Source organism: Leucoraja erinacea, chromosome 15 (genome assembly GCF_028641065.1).
Source record: "Leucoraja erinacea ecotype New England chromosome 15, Leri_hhj_1, whole genome shotgun sequence".
Lineage (NCBI taxonomy): Eukaryota > Metazoa > Chordata > Chondrichthyes > Rajiformes > Rajidae > Leucoraja > Leucoraja erinaceus.
Window position 1 is genome coordinate 44,972,957 of NC_073391.1, and position 21,938 is coordinate 44,994,894.

Below are 21,938 nucleotides of genomic sequence, written 5' to 3' on the forward strand. Positions count from 1 at the left end.
GATCTTATAGAGAAATATAAAATCATGCGGCGCATAGATAGGGTAAATGCACAGTCCTTTATCCAAAGTGGGGGAATCAAGACCAGGGACATAAACTTTATAATTTACTTTACAATTCAGAACTTAGAGATACAGCTTGGAAACAGGGCCTTCGCCCCACCGAGTCAACAACGACCAGCGATCACCCCGTACATTAACAAATTCCTGCACATGATGTCCATCCTTAGCCATGATGTCAATGAATGTTGGGCCCGGTACAAGGCGCCCAATTGTCTATTGCTCGTGTATTTATCTTCATGATCTAATGGATCTTTCTTCATGAACTGGAAAGAAATGCAAGAATTTGAAAACAGAGACACAACAAACTGCAGATACTGGAATCTTGAGGAAAACACAAAGTGCTGGAGTGACACATTGGTTCAGGCAGCATCTCTGGAGAACATGGATCAGTGGCGTTTTGGGTCGGGACCCTTCTTCAGAGTCTGTGGAAAGGTCCTGACCTGCAATGTTGTTTATCTATATTCTCCAATGATGCTGCCTGATCTGCTGAGTTACTCCAGTAGTTGTGTCTTTTTTGTATAAACCAGCATTCACGGTTTCTTGTATCTCCTAAATCCTCAGTCAGCTCAGTTTGTCGAGAAATATAGAAATAAATACATTATTTAAAATAAGTCAATTTCTTTAACATCTTCCTAAAATAACAATAAATCATACAAATATTTTGAAGTGTGACATGAACAGAATTAGACCCCACCGTCAGAATGATCAAGTCTCTGGAACTCTCTGGATGAACTCTCTGAATGATCTCTGGAACTCTCTGCCACAGAAGGTAGTTGAGGCCAGTTCATTGGCTATATTTAAGAGGGAGTTAGATGTGGGCCTTGTGGCTAAAGGGATCAGGGAGTATGGAGAGAAGGCTGGTACAGGATACTGAGTTGGATGATCAGCCATGATCATATTGAATGGTGGTGCAGGCTCGAAGGGCCGAATAGAAACATAGAAATTAGGTGCAGGAGTAGGCCATTCGGCCCTTCGAGCCTGCACCGCCATTCAATATGATCATGGCTGATCATCCAACTCAGTATCCCGTACCTGCCTTCTCTCCATACCCCCTGATCCCCTTAGCCACAAGGGCCACATCTAACTCCCTCTTAAATATAGCCAATGAACTGGCCTCGACTACCCGCTGTGGCAGAGAGTTCCAGAGATTTACCACTCTCTGTGTGAAAAAAGTTCTTCTCATCTCGGTTTTAAAGGATTTCCCCCTTATACTTAAGCGGTGACCCCTTGTCCTGGACTCCCCCAACATCGGGAACAATCTTCCTGCATCTAGCCTGTCCAACCCCTTAAGAATTTTGTAAGTTTCTATAAGATCCCCTCTCAATCTCCTAAATTCTAGAGAGTATAAACCAAGTCTATCCAGTCTTTCTTCATAAGACAGTCCTGACATCCCAGGAATCAGTCTGGTGAACCTTCTCTGCACTCCCTCTATGGCAATAATGTCCTTCCTCAGATTTGGACACCAAAACTGTACGCAATACTCCAGGTGTGGTCTCACCAAGACCCTGTACAAGTGCAGTAGAACCTCCCTGCTCCTATACTCAAATCCTTTTGCAATGAAAGCTAACATACCATTCGCTTTATTTACTGCCTGCTGCACCTGCATGCCTGCCTTCAATGACTGGTGTACCATGACACCCAGGTCTCGCTGCATCTCCCCCTTTCCCAATCGGCCACCATTTAGATAATAGTCTGCTTTCCCGTTTTTGCCACCAAAATGGATAACCTCATATTTATCCACATTATACTGCATCTGCCAAACATTTGCCCACTCACCCAGCCTATCCAAGTCACCTTGCAGTCTCCTAGCATCCTCCTCACAGCTAACACTGCCCCCCAGCTTAGTGTCATCCGCAAACTTGGAGATATTGCCTTCAATTCCCTCATCCAGATCATTAATATTCATCCAGATCATTAATATGGCCTACTCCTGCACCTATTTTCTAGGTTTCTATGTTTCTAAATCACGGCAAAATCTAAACCGAGCCGTCAACTGTGAACTCGCCGGTGCGTCTGTAAATTGGACAAATGAGTGAATCCCTTCCCACAGATGGAGCAGGGAACGGCCTCTCCCTGGTGTGAACGCGCCGGTGCACCGGGAGGTTGGATGAACAAATGAATCCTTTCCCGCACACGGGGCAGGAAAATGGCCGTTCTCCAGTGTGGACCCGCTGTTGAACCAGCAGGTTCGATGAAGAGACGAATCTCTTCCCGCACGCGGAACAAGGAGAACGGTCGCTCCCCGGTGTGGACCCGTTTGTCCGGCTAACTGGTTGAATCCCTTCCCGCACGCGGAACAGGCGAACTGCCTTTTCCCAATGTCAACCCGCTCGTGGACCAGGAGGTTGGACGATCGGGTGAATCCTTTGCCGCACATGGCGCAGGTGAACGTCCTCTCCCCGGTGTGAACCCGCTGGTGTCTCAGCAGGTCGGGCGACTGGTTGAATCCCTTCCCGCACTTGGAGCAGGCGTACGGTCGTTTCCCAGTGTGGACCCGCTCATGCAGCAGGAGGCTGTACGAACGAGTGAATCCCTTCCCGCACACGGAGCAGGTGAATGGCCTCTCTGTGGTGTGAACCTGCTGGTGCCTCCGCAGGTACTGCGAGCTTTTGAAGCTCATTTCGCAGTTGGAACAATTTAAAGTGTTCTCCTCGCTGTGAACCTGATGGTGCGCCTTTAGCTTGGACGACTCGGTGAATCCCTTCCCACGCACGATGCAGGTGGTGTGGGGCTTTTCCCCGGTGTGAATCCGCTGGTGTGTCAACAGGCGGGATGAGCGCGTGAATCCCTTCCCGCACAAGGAGCAGCCAAACGGACTCTCCTTGGTGTGAGCCCGTTGGTGAATTTCCAGCTGGGATGGGAAACGGAATCCCATCCCAAAGGCCCCACATTTGCACGGATTCTCCATCGCCTCAGTGTCTTTGTGACTCTCCAGGTTACTTGATCACGATCACTTGAAGCCTTGTCCGACCACAGACTCAGGTGCCAAGTTTCTTCTCGTGGATATTCTGATGACTTTTGAGGCGGTGCAGTTGGTTCAAATTCTCAACAGCAAACATATCGTGACATTCTTATCACGTATGTTTACCAGTTATTCTACCGTCTCACTGATACATCCACACGTAGTCACTTTTTCTCTTTTAATCAAAGACCAATGGCAGTCGGTACTTGATAAATGTCAGTCACATATTGATAGGAAGTTTGGTTCAAGTCCCCCATCAGCAAAACTTCCATCCTCTGTAAAGTAGTTCAAAGTTATCATTGTAAATTCAGGACAGAAATTTTGAACTGACAGTTTTATTTTCAAGAGACATTTTTTCCTGTGGTTCCAGGAAAGCGGTACATCCCCCTCCCACACATACTCCCTCCATCTTTCACTGAAATTCATATCCTTACAAAAATATTCTATATTTACTCACTCTCTGGACTACAAAACAAGAGCGTGGGATGACTTTAGACTTAAGAGATACAGTGCAGAAACGGGTCCTTTGGTCCGCTGCGCCGACCAGCTGGTCCCGTACACTGACATTATCCTACACACTCGGGACAATTTACAATGTTTACAGAAGCCAATTAACCTACAACCTGTACGTTTTTGGAATGTACTAGGAAACTGGAGCACCTAGAGAAAAGCGAAGAGGTCCCAGGTAGAACGTACAAACTCCGTACAGTCACCTCAAATCCCAAACCCAAAAGACATCGTTCAATGAAGAGCTTAGAGGCCGATTTTTGGCAGCTAAATATATTTATTGTGATTCTTAATAAGATTAGAAATAGGATTTTTGGCCCACCGCGGTCCATGCTGACGATAATTGTACCCATAATATCTAATTTACCAGCGCTTAATTTGCGTTTTTTGTTCCTTATCAGTGAGTTAGTTCACTAAGCACATCCTCACTGTGATGGAGGCAAAGTCTTAGTCTCCGTCTCTTCCCTTTTTGAAGGACACTCGCTGATGTAAACAGTTACTGATTCGGAGACGCTCGCTGATTTAGAGACTGTCTCTGATTTGGGGACGCTCCCTGATTTAGAGATTCTATGATTTGGGTACGCTCCCAGATTTGGAGACGCTCCCTAATCTAGTCTGATTTAAGGACGCTCCCTGATTTAGAGTTTTCGAATTGAAGACGCTCTCTTGTTTAGAGACAGTCTCTGATTTGGGGACGCTCCCTGATTAGAGAATCCCTGATTTGGGGACGCTCCCTGATTTAGTCTGATTTAAGGACGCTCCCTGATTTAGAGTTTCCGAATTGAAGACGCTCTCTGATTTAGAGACAGTCCCTGATTTGGGGTCGCTCCTGATTTATTGATGCTCCCTGAAGTGAGGTTCATTTCGCGCCTGCGCCGATGGTCTCTCCGGCCCTTTCTGGTGATCCGTTCGCAGCGATTCCGAGATAGAGTGGAAGGAAAGTCGCGGCGGGCGTGGAGGGAGATTTTGTTCTTGTTTCACATCGGAAAGCGGAGGCAAAGACTGAGTTTTATGTGCGGCCGCCGAGCTGCACTTGGTGTTTTGGGGAAGTGACAGCATCCCCGGAGATTACAAACCCCGCTCTTACCTCCTGCGTCAGCTTGTCGCCGCCTCCGCCCGCCCACCCTCCCCTGTGAGCGACGTGCGCTCAAGTCCAGTGGAGAGTTGCACAAGTTCATAAGATAGGGGTAGAGCTATCTCTCCCTCCTAACCCCATGTCATGCCTTCTCCCCATAACCTCTGACACCCGTACTAATCAATAATCTATCTATCTCTGCCTTAAATATATCCACTGACTTCCACAGCCTTCTGAATTCCACAGATTCACCACCCTTTAGTTTAAGATAAACACAAAATGTTTCGTGTTTATCTTTGGTGTAAACCAGCATCTGCAGTATCCTCATAGCGAGAGAGTTTGAGTATAGGAGGAAGGAGGTCCTACTGCAGTTGCACAGTGCCCTGGTGAGACTGCACCTGGGGTATTGTGTGAAGTTTTGGACTCCTCATTTGAGGAAGGACATTCTTGCTATTGAGGGAGTTAATTATCGGGATGGCCGGACTGACATATGATGCAAGAATGGATCAACTGGGCTTATATTCACTGGAATTTAGAAGGATGAGTGCGGATCTTCCAGAAACATGTACAATTGTTAAGGGATAGGACAGGCGAGATGCAGGAAAAATGTTCCCGGTGTTGGAGGAGTCCAGAACCAGGGGTTACAGTTTAAGAATAAGGGTTTGGCCATTTAGGACTGAGTTGAGGAAAAACCTTTTCACCCAGAGAGTTGTGAATCTGTGGAATTCTCTTCCACAGAAGGTAGTGGAGGCCAATTCACTTGATGTATTCAGAGTTAGATATAGCTCTTAGGGCTAACAGAATCAAGGGATATGGGGCGAAAACTGATTCTGGATGATCAGCCATGATCATATTGAATGGCTCGAAGGGCCGAATGGCCTACTCCTGTACCTACTTTCTATGTTTCTATGCAGTTCCTTCCTACACAGAGTTTAGTTTATAGATACAGCGTGGAAAAGGCCCATCGGCCCACCGAAACCGCACCTACCAGCGATCCCCGTGCACTAACACTATCCTACACACACACACACACACACACTAGGGACAATTTACTTATACCAACCCAATTAACCTACAAACATCTACGATTTTGGAGTGTGGAAGGAAACAAAATATCCCGTAGTATACCCACGCGGTATGGCCTATGATTCTTGATTCACCTATCCCGGAAAAAAGACTGTGCACTTACCCTATCTATTCCCCTCATGATTGGAGTCACCTTAGTTACCTGACATGTGGAACTGTAACATGTCCATCACTGAAATATAAAATGCTGACTTCTTTACCAACCAAAGTTGCTGCTCGGAATTCTTCATTCATTCTGATTTTTAATTTGTGACCAATCCCATTCCCCTGCCTTCTCCCTGTAACCTTTGTTGCCCTTTGAATCATTTCAGTAAATATCAATCAGTAAATATTAAAAAATATAAGCTGAAATATTGAATTTACGGTACAGATTGCTTTTAAGTTTCTTGGATTGATAAGGGCTGTAAAGATGGTCTCCAACTGACTATGCCGGCAGAAACCTTTAAGTGTTAATCACAATTCCATGTATTTTAAAGAAGGAAACCTTTATTAGGTTGTGTTTTTGCAGAAATCTAAACAGAAAATTTGGCATTGATGTCTTCACGTACATTATTAAAAATATCCATATTATTTACAATATCGTTCCACAAAAGCAACAGGTGAATAGCCTTTTTCCAGTGTGAGCTTGTATCTCAATGGCTTGGATGATGGGAGTGATTTTTTTTCCTTGCATACAAAACGAGTGAGTGGTGTCTCCACAGTGCATGCAAGGACATGCATCTCTGGGGGTGAGTTGACCGAATGGACCCTTCACACACATGGAGCAAGTAAATGACCTCTGGTTGGTGTGGTTACGCTGATGTTTTTCCAGCTGGGAAGGATAACCAAATCCATACTGAACACTGAATTTCATTTGGATTATTAATCAGGTCGTGACTGTAAAAAAAAACATCTGTAAGAATTCACTTTAAAGATTGATATTGTTTAGCTTTTCAATTTCAAGGCATAGACCACACCTGACTTAAAAGCGCAACTAATTTGAGATACAGGCCATCCGCGGGTAATGAACAAGTTCTAATCAGACATAATGTGTTGGAAGGAACTGTGGATGCTGGTTTAAACCGAAGATAGACACAAAATGCTTCAGCATCTCTGGAGAGAAGGAAAAAGAGAAGGTACAACGATATCTGGGGGTCCTTGTTCATCAGTCACTGAAAGTGAGCATACAGCAGGCAGTGAGCATACAGCAGGCAGTGAAGAAAGCAAATGGCATGTTGGTCTTCATAACACGAGGAGTTGAGTATAGGAGCAAATAGGTCCTTCTGCAGTTATACAGGGCCCTAGTGAGACCACACCTGGAGTATTGTGTGCAGTTTTAGTCTCCAAATTTGAGGAAGGACATTCTTGCTATTGAGGGAGTGCAGCGTAGGTTTACGGGACCAGGCACTCGACTTTTGGGTCAGCCTTGGCGCTCCCTTAAGCCAATCAATCCTTCCCATATGGGGGGGGGGGGGCAAAATCTCACTCCTTACTCCCCTTGAAGCTGCTGATCCCATTATCCCTCTGTCACCTCTTCCTCCCTCTGCTTTTCCCTACCCTCAGTCACTCTCTCCCTCTCCTCTCTCCTTTCACACTCCCCCACCAAAGGCAATGTTTAAATAACATTTCTTCTCCCCCCCATCCCCCACTCTGTCAACTCTCATCGCTTCTGCATTGGCAGCATAGATCACATTGTGATGTCATTTTTGGTTTTCGGAAGCTTCACGGCAGCTTATGTACATGAGATCCCATTGTGATTGGACGACTGTGAGATGCCATTGTGACATCATCTGGTGGAAAAGTCTCCCACTCACAGGCAGTTATTATTTTCAAAGTTGGCTTTTTTAAATCTTTAAATATCAATAACTTGTGAAATATAACATCAAATGTGAAGAAACTTGATACTAACGACCACGGGGAAAAGCCGAGTAAGATTCTGCAATCATTTTTGTGCTATTTTGTACCGTTTTGGCGTAGTTCCTTGATCTCACAAACAGATAGACAAACAAGAAAAGATATAGAGATATAGATAAAGAGAGAGAGATAGATAGATGTGTCAAAGGTTATGGGGAGAAGGCAGGAGAATTGTGTTGAGAGTGGAAAATTGATCCGCCGTGATCGAATGGCAGAGCAGACTCGATGGGCCAAATGGCCTCATGCTGCTCCTATGTCTTATGATCTTATGAACACAGCGGGTCGGGTAGCATCGCTGAATAACATGGACAGGTGACATTACAGATCAGGACCCTTCTTCAGATTGTTTGAAGTAGAGGAAGGTGGGAGGAAAAGAAGATAGACACAAAAAGCTGGAGTAACTCAGCGGGACAAGCCGCATCTCTGGAGAGAAGGAATGGGTGATGTTTCTGGTCAACAACCTTCCTCAGACAAAAGAAAGCTGGAAGAGAGAAGGGCAGGACAGAGCCTGGCAGGTAACAGGTTAACACAAAAATATTATAGCATTTCAGTGGACCAGGCAGCATCTCTCAAGTAGCATCACGGATAGGTGATGTTTTGGGTCAGGGTTCAAGAAAAGTCCCGATCCGAATCATCACCCAATGAAGGATGTTGCCTGAGCAGGGTTCAAGAAAAGGCAGATGGTTGGACAAAGACCAGAGACCAGAGATGAAAAGATAGAAGGTGCGAGATAAAGAGATTGAAGAGAATCATGAAGCTGGAGCAAGGAACGTCGGTGGAAGGGAGGGGGAGGGGAGAAATATGTGCGAGTTGAGGTGGGGCATATACAAGGGAGGGGTATTTTATGGGGGAAGAAGGGAGAGGATTATGTCGTCACCTAAAATTAAAGAATTCAATGCTCTGTCCAGAAACTGATTTTGTCCACAAGTTGGTTAATACACAAAAATCGCTCAATATGATTGTTATGCCTCCACATTATTGTAATGAACGGCATCAAAAGGACATCACACTGATTATAAAGAACATTGCTAAGAGTAGAGACGGACGGGCTGAGAGAAGTAACTCCGCCATTCGTGGCAGTGAACATATATCAGACTTTTGAAGTTAATAACATTATAGGATCTCGTTTATATGCAGAAGTGTCCTTAAGTCAGGTGTTTGTAACCTGAGGATGGGGTGTGCTGACATTATTAACAGAATCAAACTCACAATGATGGAATGATCGGCTTGAGATATGATCAACAGCAAAATCGACACCATACAATCACTTGTGAAACTGCTGGTGTGACAGCAAACGGGACAAATGAGTGAATCCCTTCCCACACACTGAGCAGGACAGAGGTATCTTCCCAGGATGAATCCGCTGATGCCTCAGCAGGTTGGACGAGTGACTGAATCTCTTCCCACAGACAGAACAGGTGAACAGCTTCTCCCCCGAATGAACAAGCTGGTGACTCATCAGGTCTCCCGAGTTTTTGAAACTGTCCTGGCACTTGGAGCAATGAAATGTTCTCTCGCCAGTGTGAACTCGCTGGTGATGCGAATGCAGGTGGGAGAGCTGTGTGAATCCATTCCCGCACACAGAGCAGCTGAAAGGCCTCTCCCCAGTGTGAGCTCTCTGGTGCGTCAGGAGGTTGGATGAACAAGTGAATCCCTTTCCACAAATCGAGCACCTGAACGGCCTCTCTCCAGTGTGAACTCGCCCATGTATCTGAAGGTGGGTTGACTGAGTGAATCCCTTCCCACACACGTTACAGATGAACGGCCTCTCCCCTGTATGGATACGCTGGTGCCTCAGCAAAACCTCGGAGCTTTTAAAGCTTTTCTCGCAGTTCGGGCAAGTAAAAGTTCTCTCCTCAGAGTGAACGAGCTGGTGTTTCTGGAGACTGGACATTTGAGTAAATCTCTTCCCACACAAGGAGCAGATGAACGGCCTTTCCCCGGTGTGAACCCGCTGGTGCCTCAACAGGTTGGACGAGCGAGTGAACTGTTTCCCGCACACGGAGCAAGTGAATGGTCTCTCCCCAGTGTGGGCGAGGACGTGTGTCTCCAAGTGGGTCGACTGAGTGAAGCCCTTCCCACAAGCAGAGCACATGAACGGCCTTTCCTTGGTGTGCGTTCGCTGATGGGTTTCCAACTGGGACGGATAACTGAACCCCTTCCCACAGTCCCCACATTTACACAGTTTCTCCATCATCCAAATGCCTTTCTGTCTTTCCAGATTTGAGCATGAATGGAAGCTTCCACCAAATACGGAATCAGTGCATAGTTCCGCTTGACTGTGAATGGAGCATTTGTTCATCTGGTTAAATCTGTTTCCAAAGTCTGTGAACTGGGTCTCTCCTGGTACAGTTTCTGTACCTTAGGCATCCTTACATTCAAAACGTTTTCCATTGGTAGAAGTGATCAATATTCTCCTCTTCTGTTTAGAGATAGCCAGATCCTAGTAGGTAGAGTGACAGTCAGATTTTGATGTGGTCCAATTGTACCATTTGCAAATTCTTAACACTGTAACAACATGTAAAACAAGTGTTAAAAAAGCCACAGACTCATTCAGTGTGGATACAGGCCTTTTGGCCCAACGTGTCTATGCCGACCAACACTTGTCCCAACTGCCGGTGTTTAGTCCATATCCCACTAACCCTATCCTATCCATGTAATTGTCCAAATGTTTTATAAATGTTGAAATAATACCAGCCTCAACCTCCTCCTTCAGCAGACCATTCCATTTACCTACCACCCTTTGTGTAAAAGAAAGTTGCCCCTCAGGTTTCTATTAACTGTTTCCCCCCCCCTTACCTTAAACATAAGCTGGTTCTTCCGAAGATGGCCCCAAAACGCTGGAGTAACTCAGCAGGACAGGCAGCATATCTGGATAGAAGGAATGGGTGACGGTTCTGGTCAAGACCCTCCATTCTCCGGTTCTTGATCCATTTACCCGATCTATTCCTCTTATGCTTTTATACACCTCTACAAGAATACCACATCCTCCTGTGCTCCAAGGAATAAAGTCCCAGCCTACTTAACATCTCCCTATAGCACAGGCCCTTGAGTCCTGGCAACATCCTCGTAAATCTTATCTGCATAATTATTTCCTGTGTAACTCTCTTTTCCAGTGTAACAACTTTCCCACAACAGGATGACCAAAACTGAACAAAATGCTCGAATGTGGCCTCACCAATGACCTAATATTCAATATTCTGACTGATGGAGACCAATATGCAGAGAGAGTTCTTCGATGTAGGACCCTCTACATATTACCTAATGAAACTTTCCTCAACACAGTTGACAAATTCTGCCCCATCGAAACTCTTTACAATATGATGTTTCCAGTCAATATTGGGAAAGTTAAAATCCCCAACTATGACAACTTTGTTTATCCTGCAGGTGCCTGCAATCTCCTGGTTTATTTACTCTTCTTGTTCTCTTCTTCCTCTTCCCGTTGACTATTTGCGAGCTTGTAGTATACTCCATACAGGGTGATCATCCCGTTCTTATTTCTATGTTCCACCCATATCGCCTCACTGGACGAGCCATCAGTAATGTTATCTTGCCCACTGCCGTGACATCTTCATTCAATAAAGCAACATCACCTTCTCTCTCTCCCTCTCCTGTAGCATATGTACTCCAGATCATTGAGCTACAAGCCCTGTCCCTCTCTTCACCAGGTTTCTGTAATGGCTGCAACATCGCGGTCGCCTGCTCCTATCTATGTCCCAGGTTCATCTGCCTGCCCCAGCAGGCCTCTCGCATTAAAGTAAGTGCAATTCAAACCAACAGACCTTCCTTGCTCCCTACCTATCAGGATGCTCTAACCATCCATACTGACATCCAGCCTCTAACCAGCCATGGTCCTGCTTAGGATCGCACCCACTGCCAATTCAGTTTAAACCAATCCGTGTAGTACTAGTAAACCTGATGCCAGGATATTGGTTCCTCGCCAGTTACAATGCACCCCAACCCTCTTGTACAGGTAAACTCAGACCCAGAAGATAGCCTAATGGTCCTGAAATATGAATGCCTGCCCCCTGCACCAACTACTCAGCCACACATACATCTCCACTATCTTCCTGCTCCTATCCTCAATAGCATGTGGCACTGGAAGCAATCCAGAGATCAGTACCCTGGCTTTTTTGCCTTTTACCTAACTCCCTATACTCATTTTGCAATACCTCATTCCTTTTCCTAATTATGTAATTTGGGCCAAAGCTATATCTCTATATCTCTCTGCATCACCGTCGCTATATCTATTTTCTCTTTCCCCTGACTCTCAGTCTGAAGGGTCTCGACCCGAAACGTCACCCATTCCTTCTCTCCAGCTATGCTGCCTGCCCCGCTGAGTAACTCCAGCATTTGTTGTCTGTCTCCAGTTTATTTGATGCAGACACGCTCCCTATTCCACTTCATTGAGGGACGCTCCCTGTTTCACTTCATTGAGGGACGCTCCCTATTCCACTTCATTGAGGGACGCTCCCTGTTCCTCTTCATTGAGGGACGCTCCCTGTTTCACTTCATTGAGGGACGCTCCCTGTTTCACTTCATTGAGGGACGCTCCCTGTTCCTCTTCATTGAGGGACGCTCCCTGTTTCTCACGCTGCGCACGCGCTGTCGGTTGTCAACCGCCGAGTCTGCAGCTTTTCCGGTGCGAAACGGCAAAAAGAGGAGTTTGGCGGCGACGGTTAACGAATGAAATAGTTACCATCTCAAGTAGGGGTCAGGGCGCAAAGTTTGGAGTCGTACTGTGGCCGTTTCCTACCTGAAATTGCCGAAGCTGCTGATGTTTCCGCAGTTTGTCAGGCGGCGCAGTTACGCTCGCCTACCTGTTGCGTCACTTCTCGCCAGACGCCAGCCGCAAGCGCGCATGCGCGGCCTCCCATCGCGTGAATGATTGGCGTGCAGGCTGCACCAATAGGATGCAGGGAGGACCCGCCCATTGCCCACCCTCCAACCAACCAGACTGCGCAGAGCGGGCGTTTCTATCAATTGTACGGAAACTTTCATCATTATTTTTCATGGGATGGGAACAGGATTAAGCCATTCAACCCATCAAGTCTAGTCAAGTCTATTTGTCACATACACATACGAGATGTGCAGTGAAATGAAAAGTGGCAATGCTTGCGGACTTTGTGCAAAAAGACAAACAAACAAACAACCAAACAAACTACAAACTACGCCATTCAATCATGGCTGATCTATCTATTTCCCCTAACCCCATTCGCCTGCCTTCTCCACATAACAGCCGTACTAATAAAAAATATATCTATCTCTGCCTTAAAAATAACCATTGACTTAGCCTCCACAGCCTTCTGTGGCATAAAAGTCCACAGATTCACCACCCTCTGATCCTCAGACTAAATAAATTCCTCCGCATCTCCTACCTAAAGGAACTGCCTTTAATTATGAGGCCATTACCTCAATTCCGAGACTCACACTGGTGAAAACATCATTTTCACACCTACTCTTCGAGCTAAATGAATCAAGGGATATGGAGGGAAAACAGGAATTGTTCTTGGTTCTTGATTTTAGATGATCAGCCATGATCATATTGAATGGCGGTGCTGGGCCGAATGGCCGACTGCGCCTATTTTTCTATGTTTACTCTATCCAAGCCTTTCAATATTCTTATTCCTATTACTAGGTAACGTGAAGATAGACACAACATACTGAAGTTACTCAGTGGGACAGGCAGCATCTTCCTGTCTGTAGTTTAAGAATACATGATCATATTGAATGGCGATGCAGGCTCGAAGGGGCGAATGGCCTACTCCTGCACATATTTTCTATGTTTTCTATGTTTCTATGTTTCTATGTAAGAGGGGTCTCGACCCAAAACGTCACCCATTCCTTCCATCCAGAGATGTCGCGTGTCCCGCTGAGTTACTCCAGCATTTTGTGTAGATCTTTCATGTAAACCGGTATGTGCAATGCCTTCCTACACACGTCAGTATTTAAGGTGATTTATTTTACATACCATTAAAAAAAACGTTGCATGTTTTGGTATTGGTTTGAGGCGAGGGTGCCTCTGCCGTCTAAAACAAATCGTCATTATGTGCGAATTAGATAAAGAGGGAATTTTATCGAAGTCTTGCAAAAATACCAAGTGGTCCGGTAATCAGTGTACATAGGAATAGAATTATAAAGGGCAAGGGTGGATTCAGTGGGCAAAAGAGTATCTTAGCCCACTCACTCAATCAGAAATGTTACCTGAGAAGTTTATAAACCTAAAAGCAAGGACCTTTTTCGGTTCTTGATTTGTAAGGATATCAAAGGTTACTGAGAGAAGGCAAGAGAATGGGGTTGAGGGAGAAAAATAGATCGAATGGTGGAGCCAACTTGAAGGACTGAAATGGCCTAATTCTACTCCTATGTCTTATGATCTTATCTTATGAACTTATCCATTGCTGAGTGCTCATTCCCAAAAATATGTAATCCTCATATGTCCCTCAACCTACAAGGTATGGGACCATACCCCCAAGTTTTCCTGATGTTTAGCCTCAGACCACAAGGCTCCTTGTTCACCATTTCGAGGCACAAGAGAAGGAGAGGTTATGCATTGACTGGACAACATTAACTCACTTAGCACTGCAACAGCCAGGGGAGTATGCACACACGCATCAGACATTTAGCGACACACTCGTGTTTTTCAGGCACATAGATCATTGCATTGGCCAGTGATACACAGAGATGTGGGGATATGGAGTACATGTCCACACACCCCTATAGGACAAGTAGATGAGAATGGCAATGGCAGAAGATGAGACTATTATTTATTACATGTTACATATGCAAGATATGTCAAACTGTATAAAATGCTGGTTTGGCATTTGGATGTGACAGCACTAGGGGTGATGCAGAGATAGCAAATTATTTTCTCGACTTCAAAACAAAGTATACCTTATAGTGAAGATAGACACAAAATTCTGGAGTAACTCAGCGGGACAGGCAGCATCTCTGGAGTGAAGGAATGGATGACGTCACCCCTTTCTTCTCTCCAGAGATGTTGCCTGTCCCGCTGGCTTACTTCAGCATTTTGTGTTTATCTTCGATTTAAACCAGCATCTGCAGTTCCTTCCCGCACTTATGTACCTTATGCGATAGCGCAGGAAGGGGCGAACCATCCCGCGGAGTGACAGTAGAAGGGACCAATCCGCGCAGCACTGAATGGCAGGAGAAACCATCGATCTGCGCACGCGCGGTTTTTAAGATTTGTAATCTTCGATAACTTTATCAGCTTCCACCGACCGGAACGGATCTTGGCGCAGTCGCAGTATAGGAGAACGGTGAGTAAGCTGGCAAAAAAATCGTAGCGGTAGCGCGTACCGTTTTTGCGCAAATAGAATTGCCGCCAAAACGTAAGATAACTTGTTCTGGACTTCCCCAACATCGGGAACAATCTTCCTGCATCTAGCCTGTCCAATCCCTTAAGAATTTTGTAAGTTTGTATAAGATCCCCCCTCAATCTTCTAAATTCTAGCGAGTACAAACCGAGTCTATCCAGTCTTTCTTCACTTTCATATGAAGAAAGATTGGATAGACTCGGTTTGTACTCGCTAGAATTTAGAAGATTGAGGGGGGATATTATAGAAACTTACAAAATTCTTAAGAGTTTGGACAGGCTAGATGCAGGAAGATTGTTCCCGATGTTGGGGAAGTCCAGAACAAGGGGTCACAGTTTAAGGATAAGGGGGAAATCTTTTAGGACCGGGATGAGGAAAACCTTTTTCACACAGAGAGTGGTGAATCTCTGGAATTCTCTGCCGCAGGAGGTAGTTAAGGCCAGTTCATTGGCTATATTTAAGAGTTAGATGTGGCCCTTGTGGCTAAAGGGATCAGGGGTTATGGAGAAAAGGCAGGAACAGGATACTGAGTTGGATGATCAGCCATGATCATATTGAATGGCGGTGCAGGCTCGAAGGGCCGAATGGCCTACTCCTGCACCTATTTTCTATGTTTCTATAACAAAATCAGAGGTTGAGTCATGTATAGGTAGACAGAAGATAGATAGGTTGACATTTATTACTTTCGTGAAGTAAACAACTTAGAAACAAAATTGAATTGACACTGGACCGCTTTCTTTAACTCCTCTCTGAATTTCCTTTGAATCGCTGCATAGATAAACGTGTTGGTGCAAGAGCTCAGAAGCTGCAGCATGTTCCCGGTTTCCTGGAGAATAAAGCGGGGGTCATTGAAACTTCGGAAGTTGTAGTCATTGACAATGCGCACGCGCAAAAACTGTATGACATACGTCATCCACAGCAGGATGAAACTCCCCGAGATGGTAAACAGCAAAACGATGGACTTCTTCCTGCTCTCCATTTGTGGGTCACTCTGAATCTCTCCGTTGCCCTGCGCCCGCAGTCTCTTGCGAGCTCTACTGGCCGTCAGAATGTATCTGACCGTTAGAGCATTGAGCAGCAAAATCAGGAGGAATGGGAGCCAGGGGGTCAAAATACTATCGAACCAGTCAAATGCTGTCCACACGGGTGAGGTGTATCGGATGTCCTTAATTCTGCAATACCATGGGACATTGTCGACCACATAGATCGGCTCGTGTATGAAGTAAAATGGGATGTTGGTCAAACAGCCCAGTGTACAGATGGTCCCTATAACCACTGCCGCCGTCCGTTCGGTGCAATACTTCGCTTTAAAGTTCTGGCAGCAAATAGCTACAAATCGATCAAAGGTGAAGCTGACAGTTAACCAGACAGAGCTGACCCTGGCCGCAAAGGTTAGCACGTTGCTGACACTACACACAGGAGTGATCGAGAGGAAACTGCCCGGGAAATACATCCCACTGAGTCGGTTGATTATCACAGCGGTGATAATGACGAAAAGATCAGTCACCGCCATGGAGACCAGGTAACGAGTGATACACCGGGAGAGGCCGCACCTTCCTCGGGACAGGATCACAATTGCCACTAAATTAGCTGCACACAAGAGAGAGACAGACAGAGAGAGAAAGAATAGAGAAAGACAAGTTAGTGGAACTTAGTGGAGTGGCTGTTACTGAGGAGAAGATGCATGGGGAAACTGAAAGGGCTGAAGGTGAGTATAGGAGCAGGGAGGTTCTACTGCAGTTGTACAGGATCTTGGTGAGACCACACCTGGAGTATTGCGTGCAGTTTTGGTCTCCAAATCTGAGGAAGGACATTATTGCCATAGAGGGAGTGCAGAGAAGGTTCACCAGACTGATTCCGGGGATGTCAGGACTGTCTTATGAAGAAAGACTGGATAGACTTGGTTTATACTCTCTAGAATTTAGGAGATTGAGAGGGGATCTTATAGAAACTTACAAAATTCTTAAGGGGTTGGACAGGCTAGATGCAGGTAGATTGTTCCCGATGTTGTGGAAGTCCAGGACAAGGGGTCACAGCTTAAGGATAAGGGGGAAATCCTTTAAAACCGAGATGAGGAGAACTTTTTTCACACAGAGAGTGGTGAATCTCTGGAACTCTCTGCCACAGAGGGTAGTTGAGGCCAGTTCATTGGCTATATTTAAGAGGGAGTTAGATGTGGCCCTTGTGGCCAGGGGGATCAGAGGGTATGGAGAGAAGGCAGGTACGGGATATTGAGTTGGATGATCAGCCATGATCATATTGAATGGCGGTGCAGGCTCGAAGGGCCGAATGGCCTACTCCTGCAACTCATTTCTATGTTTCTATGTTTCTAAGTCACCTGGGTCGGATAGATTGCACCCTAGCGTTCTGAAATAGGTGGCTTTAGAGATTGTGGAGGCATTGATACTGATATTTCAGGAATCACTACAGTCAGCAGTGATCCCACATGTTTGGAAAAGTGCCCATATTACCCCGCGGCACAAAAAGGGAGCAAAGCAGGATAGTGCGAACTTTAGGCCGGTTAGTCTGACTTCAGTGTTTGGAAGGATTTTAGAGCCCATTATAAAGGATGAGGTTACGCAGTACTTAGAAGTTCACGATAAAATAGGCCGAAGTCAGTGTGGCTTTGTGAAGGTGAGGTCTTGCTTGAGAAATTTGCTGGAATTCTAGGCTTTCTGGAATTGTATACTTAGATTTCCAGAAAGCCTTTCATAAGGTGCCACGCGTTAGGCTGCTAGATGAGACGAGAAGATAATGCCCACTGTTTCACTGTATGAAGAAAGCGAATGGTATGTTAGCATTCATAGCAAAGGGATTTGAGTATAGGAGCAGGGAGGTTCTGCTGCAGTTGTACAGGGTCTTGGTGAGACCACACCTGGAGTATTGCGTACAGTTTTGGTCTCCTAATCTGAGGAAATACATTATTGCCATAGAGGGAGTACAGGGAAGGTTCACCAGACTGATTCCATGGGATGTCATGTTGAGGCTCTATAATGCGCGGGTATGGACGTATTTGGAACATTGTGAGCAATGTTTTGGCAGTCTATCTGGGGAAGGATGCGTTGGCTCTGGAGAGGATCTAGAGGAGGAGGTTTACAATAATGATCCCAGGAATGAGTAGGTTAACCTATGATGAGCGTTTGTCGGCACTGGGCCTGTACTCGATGTTTAGATGAAAGAGGTGAGCTCATTGAAGCATTCAGAATGGTGAAATGCTTTATTTAGAGTGGATGTGGAAAGGATCTTTCAACCAGAAAATATAGGACTAGAGGCCTCAGAATTAAAGGACGTCCCTTTAAGATGGAAATTAGGTGAAATGTCTTCAATCAGAGGGTGGTGAATCTGTGGAATTCTTTGCTGTGGAGTCCGTCAGTGGATATTTATAAGGCAGAATTCTACAGATTCTTGATTAGCACAGTTGTCAGACGTTATGGTGGGAAGGCAGGAGAATGAGGTTGGGAGGAAAGGATAGATCAGCCTTGATTGAATAGCGGAGTAGGCTTCATGGGCCGAATGGCTCAATTCTACTCCTATGCCTTATGACAACATTGTATTAATGTCTTCAGCCCGAAAAACCCTGGGATTCAGCTAACATTTTCCACGAACCACTGCAAGTTAATGAGGACTTGGGTACAAGAGCTGCAGCTGCTTCTGGTTCGGTTGACACGGTACCTGGGATGTCATATGTGGCTTGCTGGCAAAGGATAAACATTCTGATAAACGGCGTGGATTGATTCCTAACACAGGGCCATTTGGAAGGGCGAGGAAGCAGACTCGTTTTCAGAACCAATGCAGTCCTCTTTTGGTACATTGATAATTCTTACAGGTTTTATCGCTGAGTGTATTTAAAATACATGGATCGACAGTCTTTTTTGCAAATGGAAGATGTTTTTAATACAGGAAAATTCAGACTGATTGAAAAGCGGTGCAGAAATTACTTTAAGAAAGCAAATTACTGCAGAAACTCAAATTGTCAGGCAGCATCTGTGAAGGAAAATGGACAGATGACATTTCAGATCGGGGCAGTTCTAAGACCCTGTTTATGTTCATCAGTTATAGGAGCATAATTAGGCCATTCGGCCGAAGATAGACACAAAAATTTGGAGTAACTCAGCAGGACTGGCGGCATTGCTGGAGAGAAGGAATGGATGATGTTTCGGGTCGAAACCCTTTCGGCACATCTACTCCGCCATTCAAACATGGCTGATCTATCTTTCTCTCTCAACCCCATTCTCATGCCTTCTCCCCATAACCATACGACACCCTTGCTAATCAAGAATCTGTCAATCTCTGCCTTAAAAAAACATTGACGTGGACCCCACAGCTGCCTGTGGCAATGAATTCCACAGATTCACCACCCTCTGACTAAAGAAATTCATCCTCCTCATATCTAAAGGTACGCCCTTCTAATCTGACGATCTGCCTCTGGTCCTAGATTCTCCCACTAGTGGAAACATCCTCTCCACATTCACTCATTCATTCATTTCACTATTCGGTATCAGTGAGGCCTCCATCGTTTTTCTAAACTCCTTTCCATGCCTTAGCCTAAATTCTAGCGAGTACAAGCCGAGTCTATCCAGTCTTTCTTCATATGGAAGTCTTGACATCCCATGAATCAGTCTGGTGAACCTTCTCTGCGTTTGTGGGTTTCACTGAGAGAATCTCAGTCGACACTCATTCCGACACGAATAAATCTTTCTTCGCCACACAGCATCCAGAAGTGAAGAGAATCCACCCGGTGAGTTCTGAAAGAGGATTTGAGTATAGGAGCAGTGAGGTTCTACTGCAGTTGTACAAGGTCTTGGTGAAACCACACCTGGAGTATTGCGTACAGTTTTGGTCTCCAAATCTGAGGAAAGACATTCATGCCATAGAGGGAGTGCAGAGAAGGTTCACCAGACTGATTCATGGGATGTCAGGACTTCCATATGAAGAAAGACTGGATAGACTCGGCTTGTACTCGCTAGAATTTAGAAGATTGAGGGGGGATCTTATAGAAACGTACACAATTCTTAAGGGGTTGGACAGGCTAGATGCAGGAAGATTGTTCCCGATGTTGAGGAAGTTCAGGACAAGAGGATCACAGTTTAAGGATAAGGGGGAAGTCTTTTAGGACCGAGATGAGGAAAAAAAATTCACACACAGAGTGGTGAATCTGTGGAATTTTCTGCCACAGAAGGTAGTTGAGGCCAGTTCATTGGCTATATTTAAGACGGAGTTAGATGTGGCCCTTGTGGCTAAAGGGATCAGGGGGTATGGAGTGAAGGCAGGTACAGGAGACTAAGTTGGATGATCAGCCACGATCATATTGAATGGCGGTGCAGGCTTGAAGGACCGAATGGCCTACTCCTGAACCTATTTTCTATGTTTCTATGTTTCTATGAAAGGTGCTTGGCTAACCGTAAACTAAATTACACCACCTTTGCATCCAAGCGCTCGCGAGATCAACAGTTATAATGAGGAACACGTATATTACTGACATGTTTACCTGGGATAGCGACGACGGCAAGAACAGTGTAGTAAATGGCATAGGGCAGGCCCGTTGGTGGAGCGTGCATCTTCAGAAAGATGAAGTCGCATCTGTACCCAGCACCACATGCGATCTGTTCAGCTTTTTTATTTTAATCCCCTTTTATACCTGATTCGATTTTGTCGCTCTGGAAAACTAACTGCCATCATCATTAGTGTTTGTGAAATTGAGTTGATCAACAAGGTTACATCATCACTAACATTAGTTACAGCCAATGAGCAAACTAGGAATAATGTGGGTATTGGGGTTTTAAGAGAAATGTTCGTACCATTCAGGTTTAAGGTTTACGTTTACATTTACGTTTAAGGTGAAGGGGAAAAAGATTTAAAGGGAATCTGAGGGGTAACATTTTCACACAATGGGCGGTGGGTGTATGGGAAAAGCTGCCAGAGGATATAGTTAAGGCAGGGACGGTCCCAACGTTTAAGAAACACTTAGACGAGTACATGGATGGAGGGATATGGACTAAACGCGGGCGGGTGGGACCAGTGTAGCTCGGAAATGTTGGGCGGTGTGGACAAGTTTCCACGCAGTATTACTCTATGACTCTCGAGACTGAAGACCAGTTCCCAAAACCCGACTGACCCTTTTTAGGTGTCGTCTCACAGTGAAGGTCATAAAGATAAATTCGGGGGCCAGGCAGCATCTGTGGAGGGAATGGACAGACGACGTTTCGGTTCTGGGCCTTTCTTCAGATATATAGTTGTAAATATAGTTGTCCCTTCACTTACAATTCACACCATTGTGTATCAGAAAGAAACAAATGGATTGCTGGGCCGCAGCTGTGAATATGGGCCAGATCACAACTGAAGGCACACACACCCAGCCCATCAACTCTCTCACGCGTGGGTACTGGTGCCAGGACACTGAAGACTACCCGGGGCTACCCGACTCACGGATTCATCACTATCTACCAACATGTCTGGCTCCGTGGTCTCTGCAATTGAATATGTTCCATCGTGACAAATGCGGGGGCAAAGTGGTAAAAAAAAAAACCAAGTACTGCAGGGCAGACATGGCTGGGTGCTCAAATCTGGTGGGAGCGGCAAATGAGAATATGGCGAGAATAAATATTAATGCAAGCCGTGTGCTTGTTTGTCGGAACGGACTCAATGGGGCCGTGGGGATGGCTTCCGAGTTATATGGCTCTATGATTGTACGTGGCCCATGAGGTACCTAAAAGTGAGACACAAGACGCTACTTAGGCTGGACTCTGCAGCAGCCAATATGCTGGATATGCGGGGATTTATGGGGATATACACAATTAATATGCCAAAGTCATTTCATGGTCCATTTTGGCACTCTGAATTCTCAGTTTAGTTTTTTTTTCAAGTGTACCGAGGTACAGTGAAAGGTGTGTGCTAACAAGTCAGCAGAAAGACAATGCTGATTGCAATCAATCAACTTACAGTGCATAGATACATGATAAGGGAATAAGGTTTAGTGCAAGGTAAAGCCAGCAAAGTCCGGTAAAGGATAGTCCGAGAG

General features: G+C 45.5%; 3 protein-coding genes across 8 annotated transcripts; all 3 read right to left on the minus strand.

Moving 5' to 3' along the window:
* Nucleotides 1–1,483: 1,483 nt before the first annotated feature.
* On the minus strand, nucleotides 1,484–6,264 carry LOC129704337 (zinc finger protein 239-like). The gene has a single exon (XM_055647413.1). The coding sequence runs from the start codon at nucleotides 2,966–2,968 to the stop codon at nucleotides 2,012–2,014; it is 957 nt and encodes a 318-aa protein (XP_055503388.1). The 5' UTR covers nucleotides 2,969–6,264; the 3' UTR covers nucleotides 1,484–2,011.
* A 165-nt stretch (nucleotides 6,265–6,429) lies between these two features.
* On the minus strand, nucleotides 6,430–12,447 carry LOC129704329 (gastrula zinc finger protein XlCGF8.2DB-like). Of its 6 annotated transcripts, XR_008724712.1 has the most exons (3): nucleotides 12,340–12,431; nucleotides 8,793–10,091; nucleotides 6,430–6,566 (listed from the first exon to the last, which is right to left on the minus strand). XR_008724712.1 is itself a non-coding variant. In XM_055647398.1 (2 exons), the coding sequence occupies exon 2, from the start codon at nucleotides 9,883–9,885 to the stop codon at nucleotides 8,848–8,850; it is 1,038 nt and encodes a 345-aa protein (XP_055503373.1). In that variant the 5' UTR covers nucleotides 9,886–10,026; nucleotides 12,340–12,447; the 3' UTR covers nucleotides 8,286–8,847. The 6 variants fall into 6 exon arrangements, 5 of the variants coding, with proteins under 5 accessions (XP_055503373.1, XP_055503372.1, XP_055503376.1 ...); XM_055647398.1 differs by lacking the exon at nucleotides 6,430–6,566 and having other exon boundaries at nucleotides 8,286–10,026; nucleotides 12,340–12,447; XM_055647397.1 differs by lacking the exon at nucleotides 6,430–6,566 and having other exon boundaries at nucleotides 8,286–10,091.
* Nucleotides 12,448–15,599: 3,152 nt separating this feature from the next.
* On the minus strand, nucleotides 15,600–20,478 carry LOC129703867 (probable G-protein coupled receptor 139). The gene is made up of 2 exons (XM_055646541.1): nucleotides 20,409–20,478; nucleotides 15,600–16,510 (listed from the first exon to the last, which is right to left on the minus strand). Exons 1-2 carry the CDS (start codon nucleotides 20,476–20,478, stop codon nucleotides 15,600–15,602), a joined length of 981 nt encoding a protein of 326 aa, XP_055502516.1.
* Nucleotides 20,479–21,938: the final 1,460 nt, after the last annotated feature.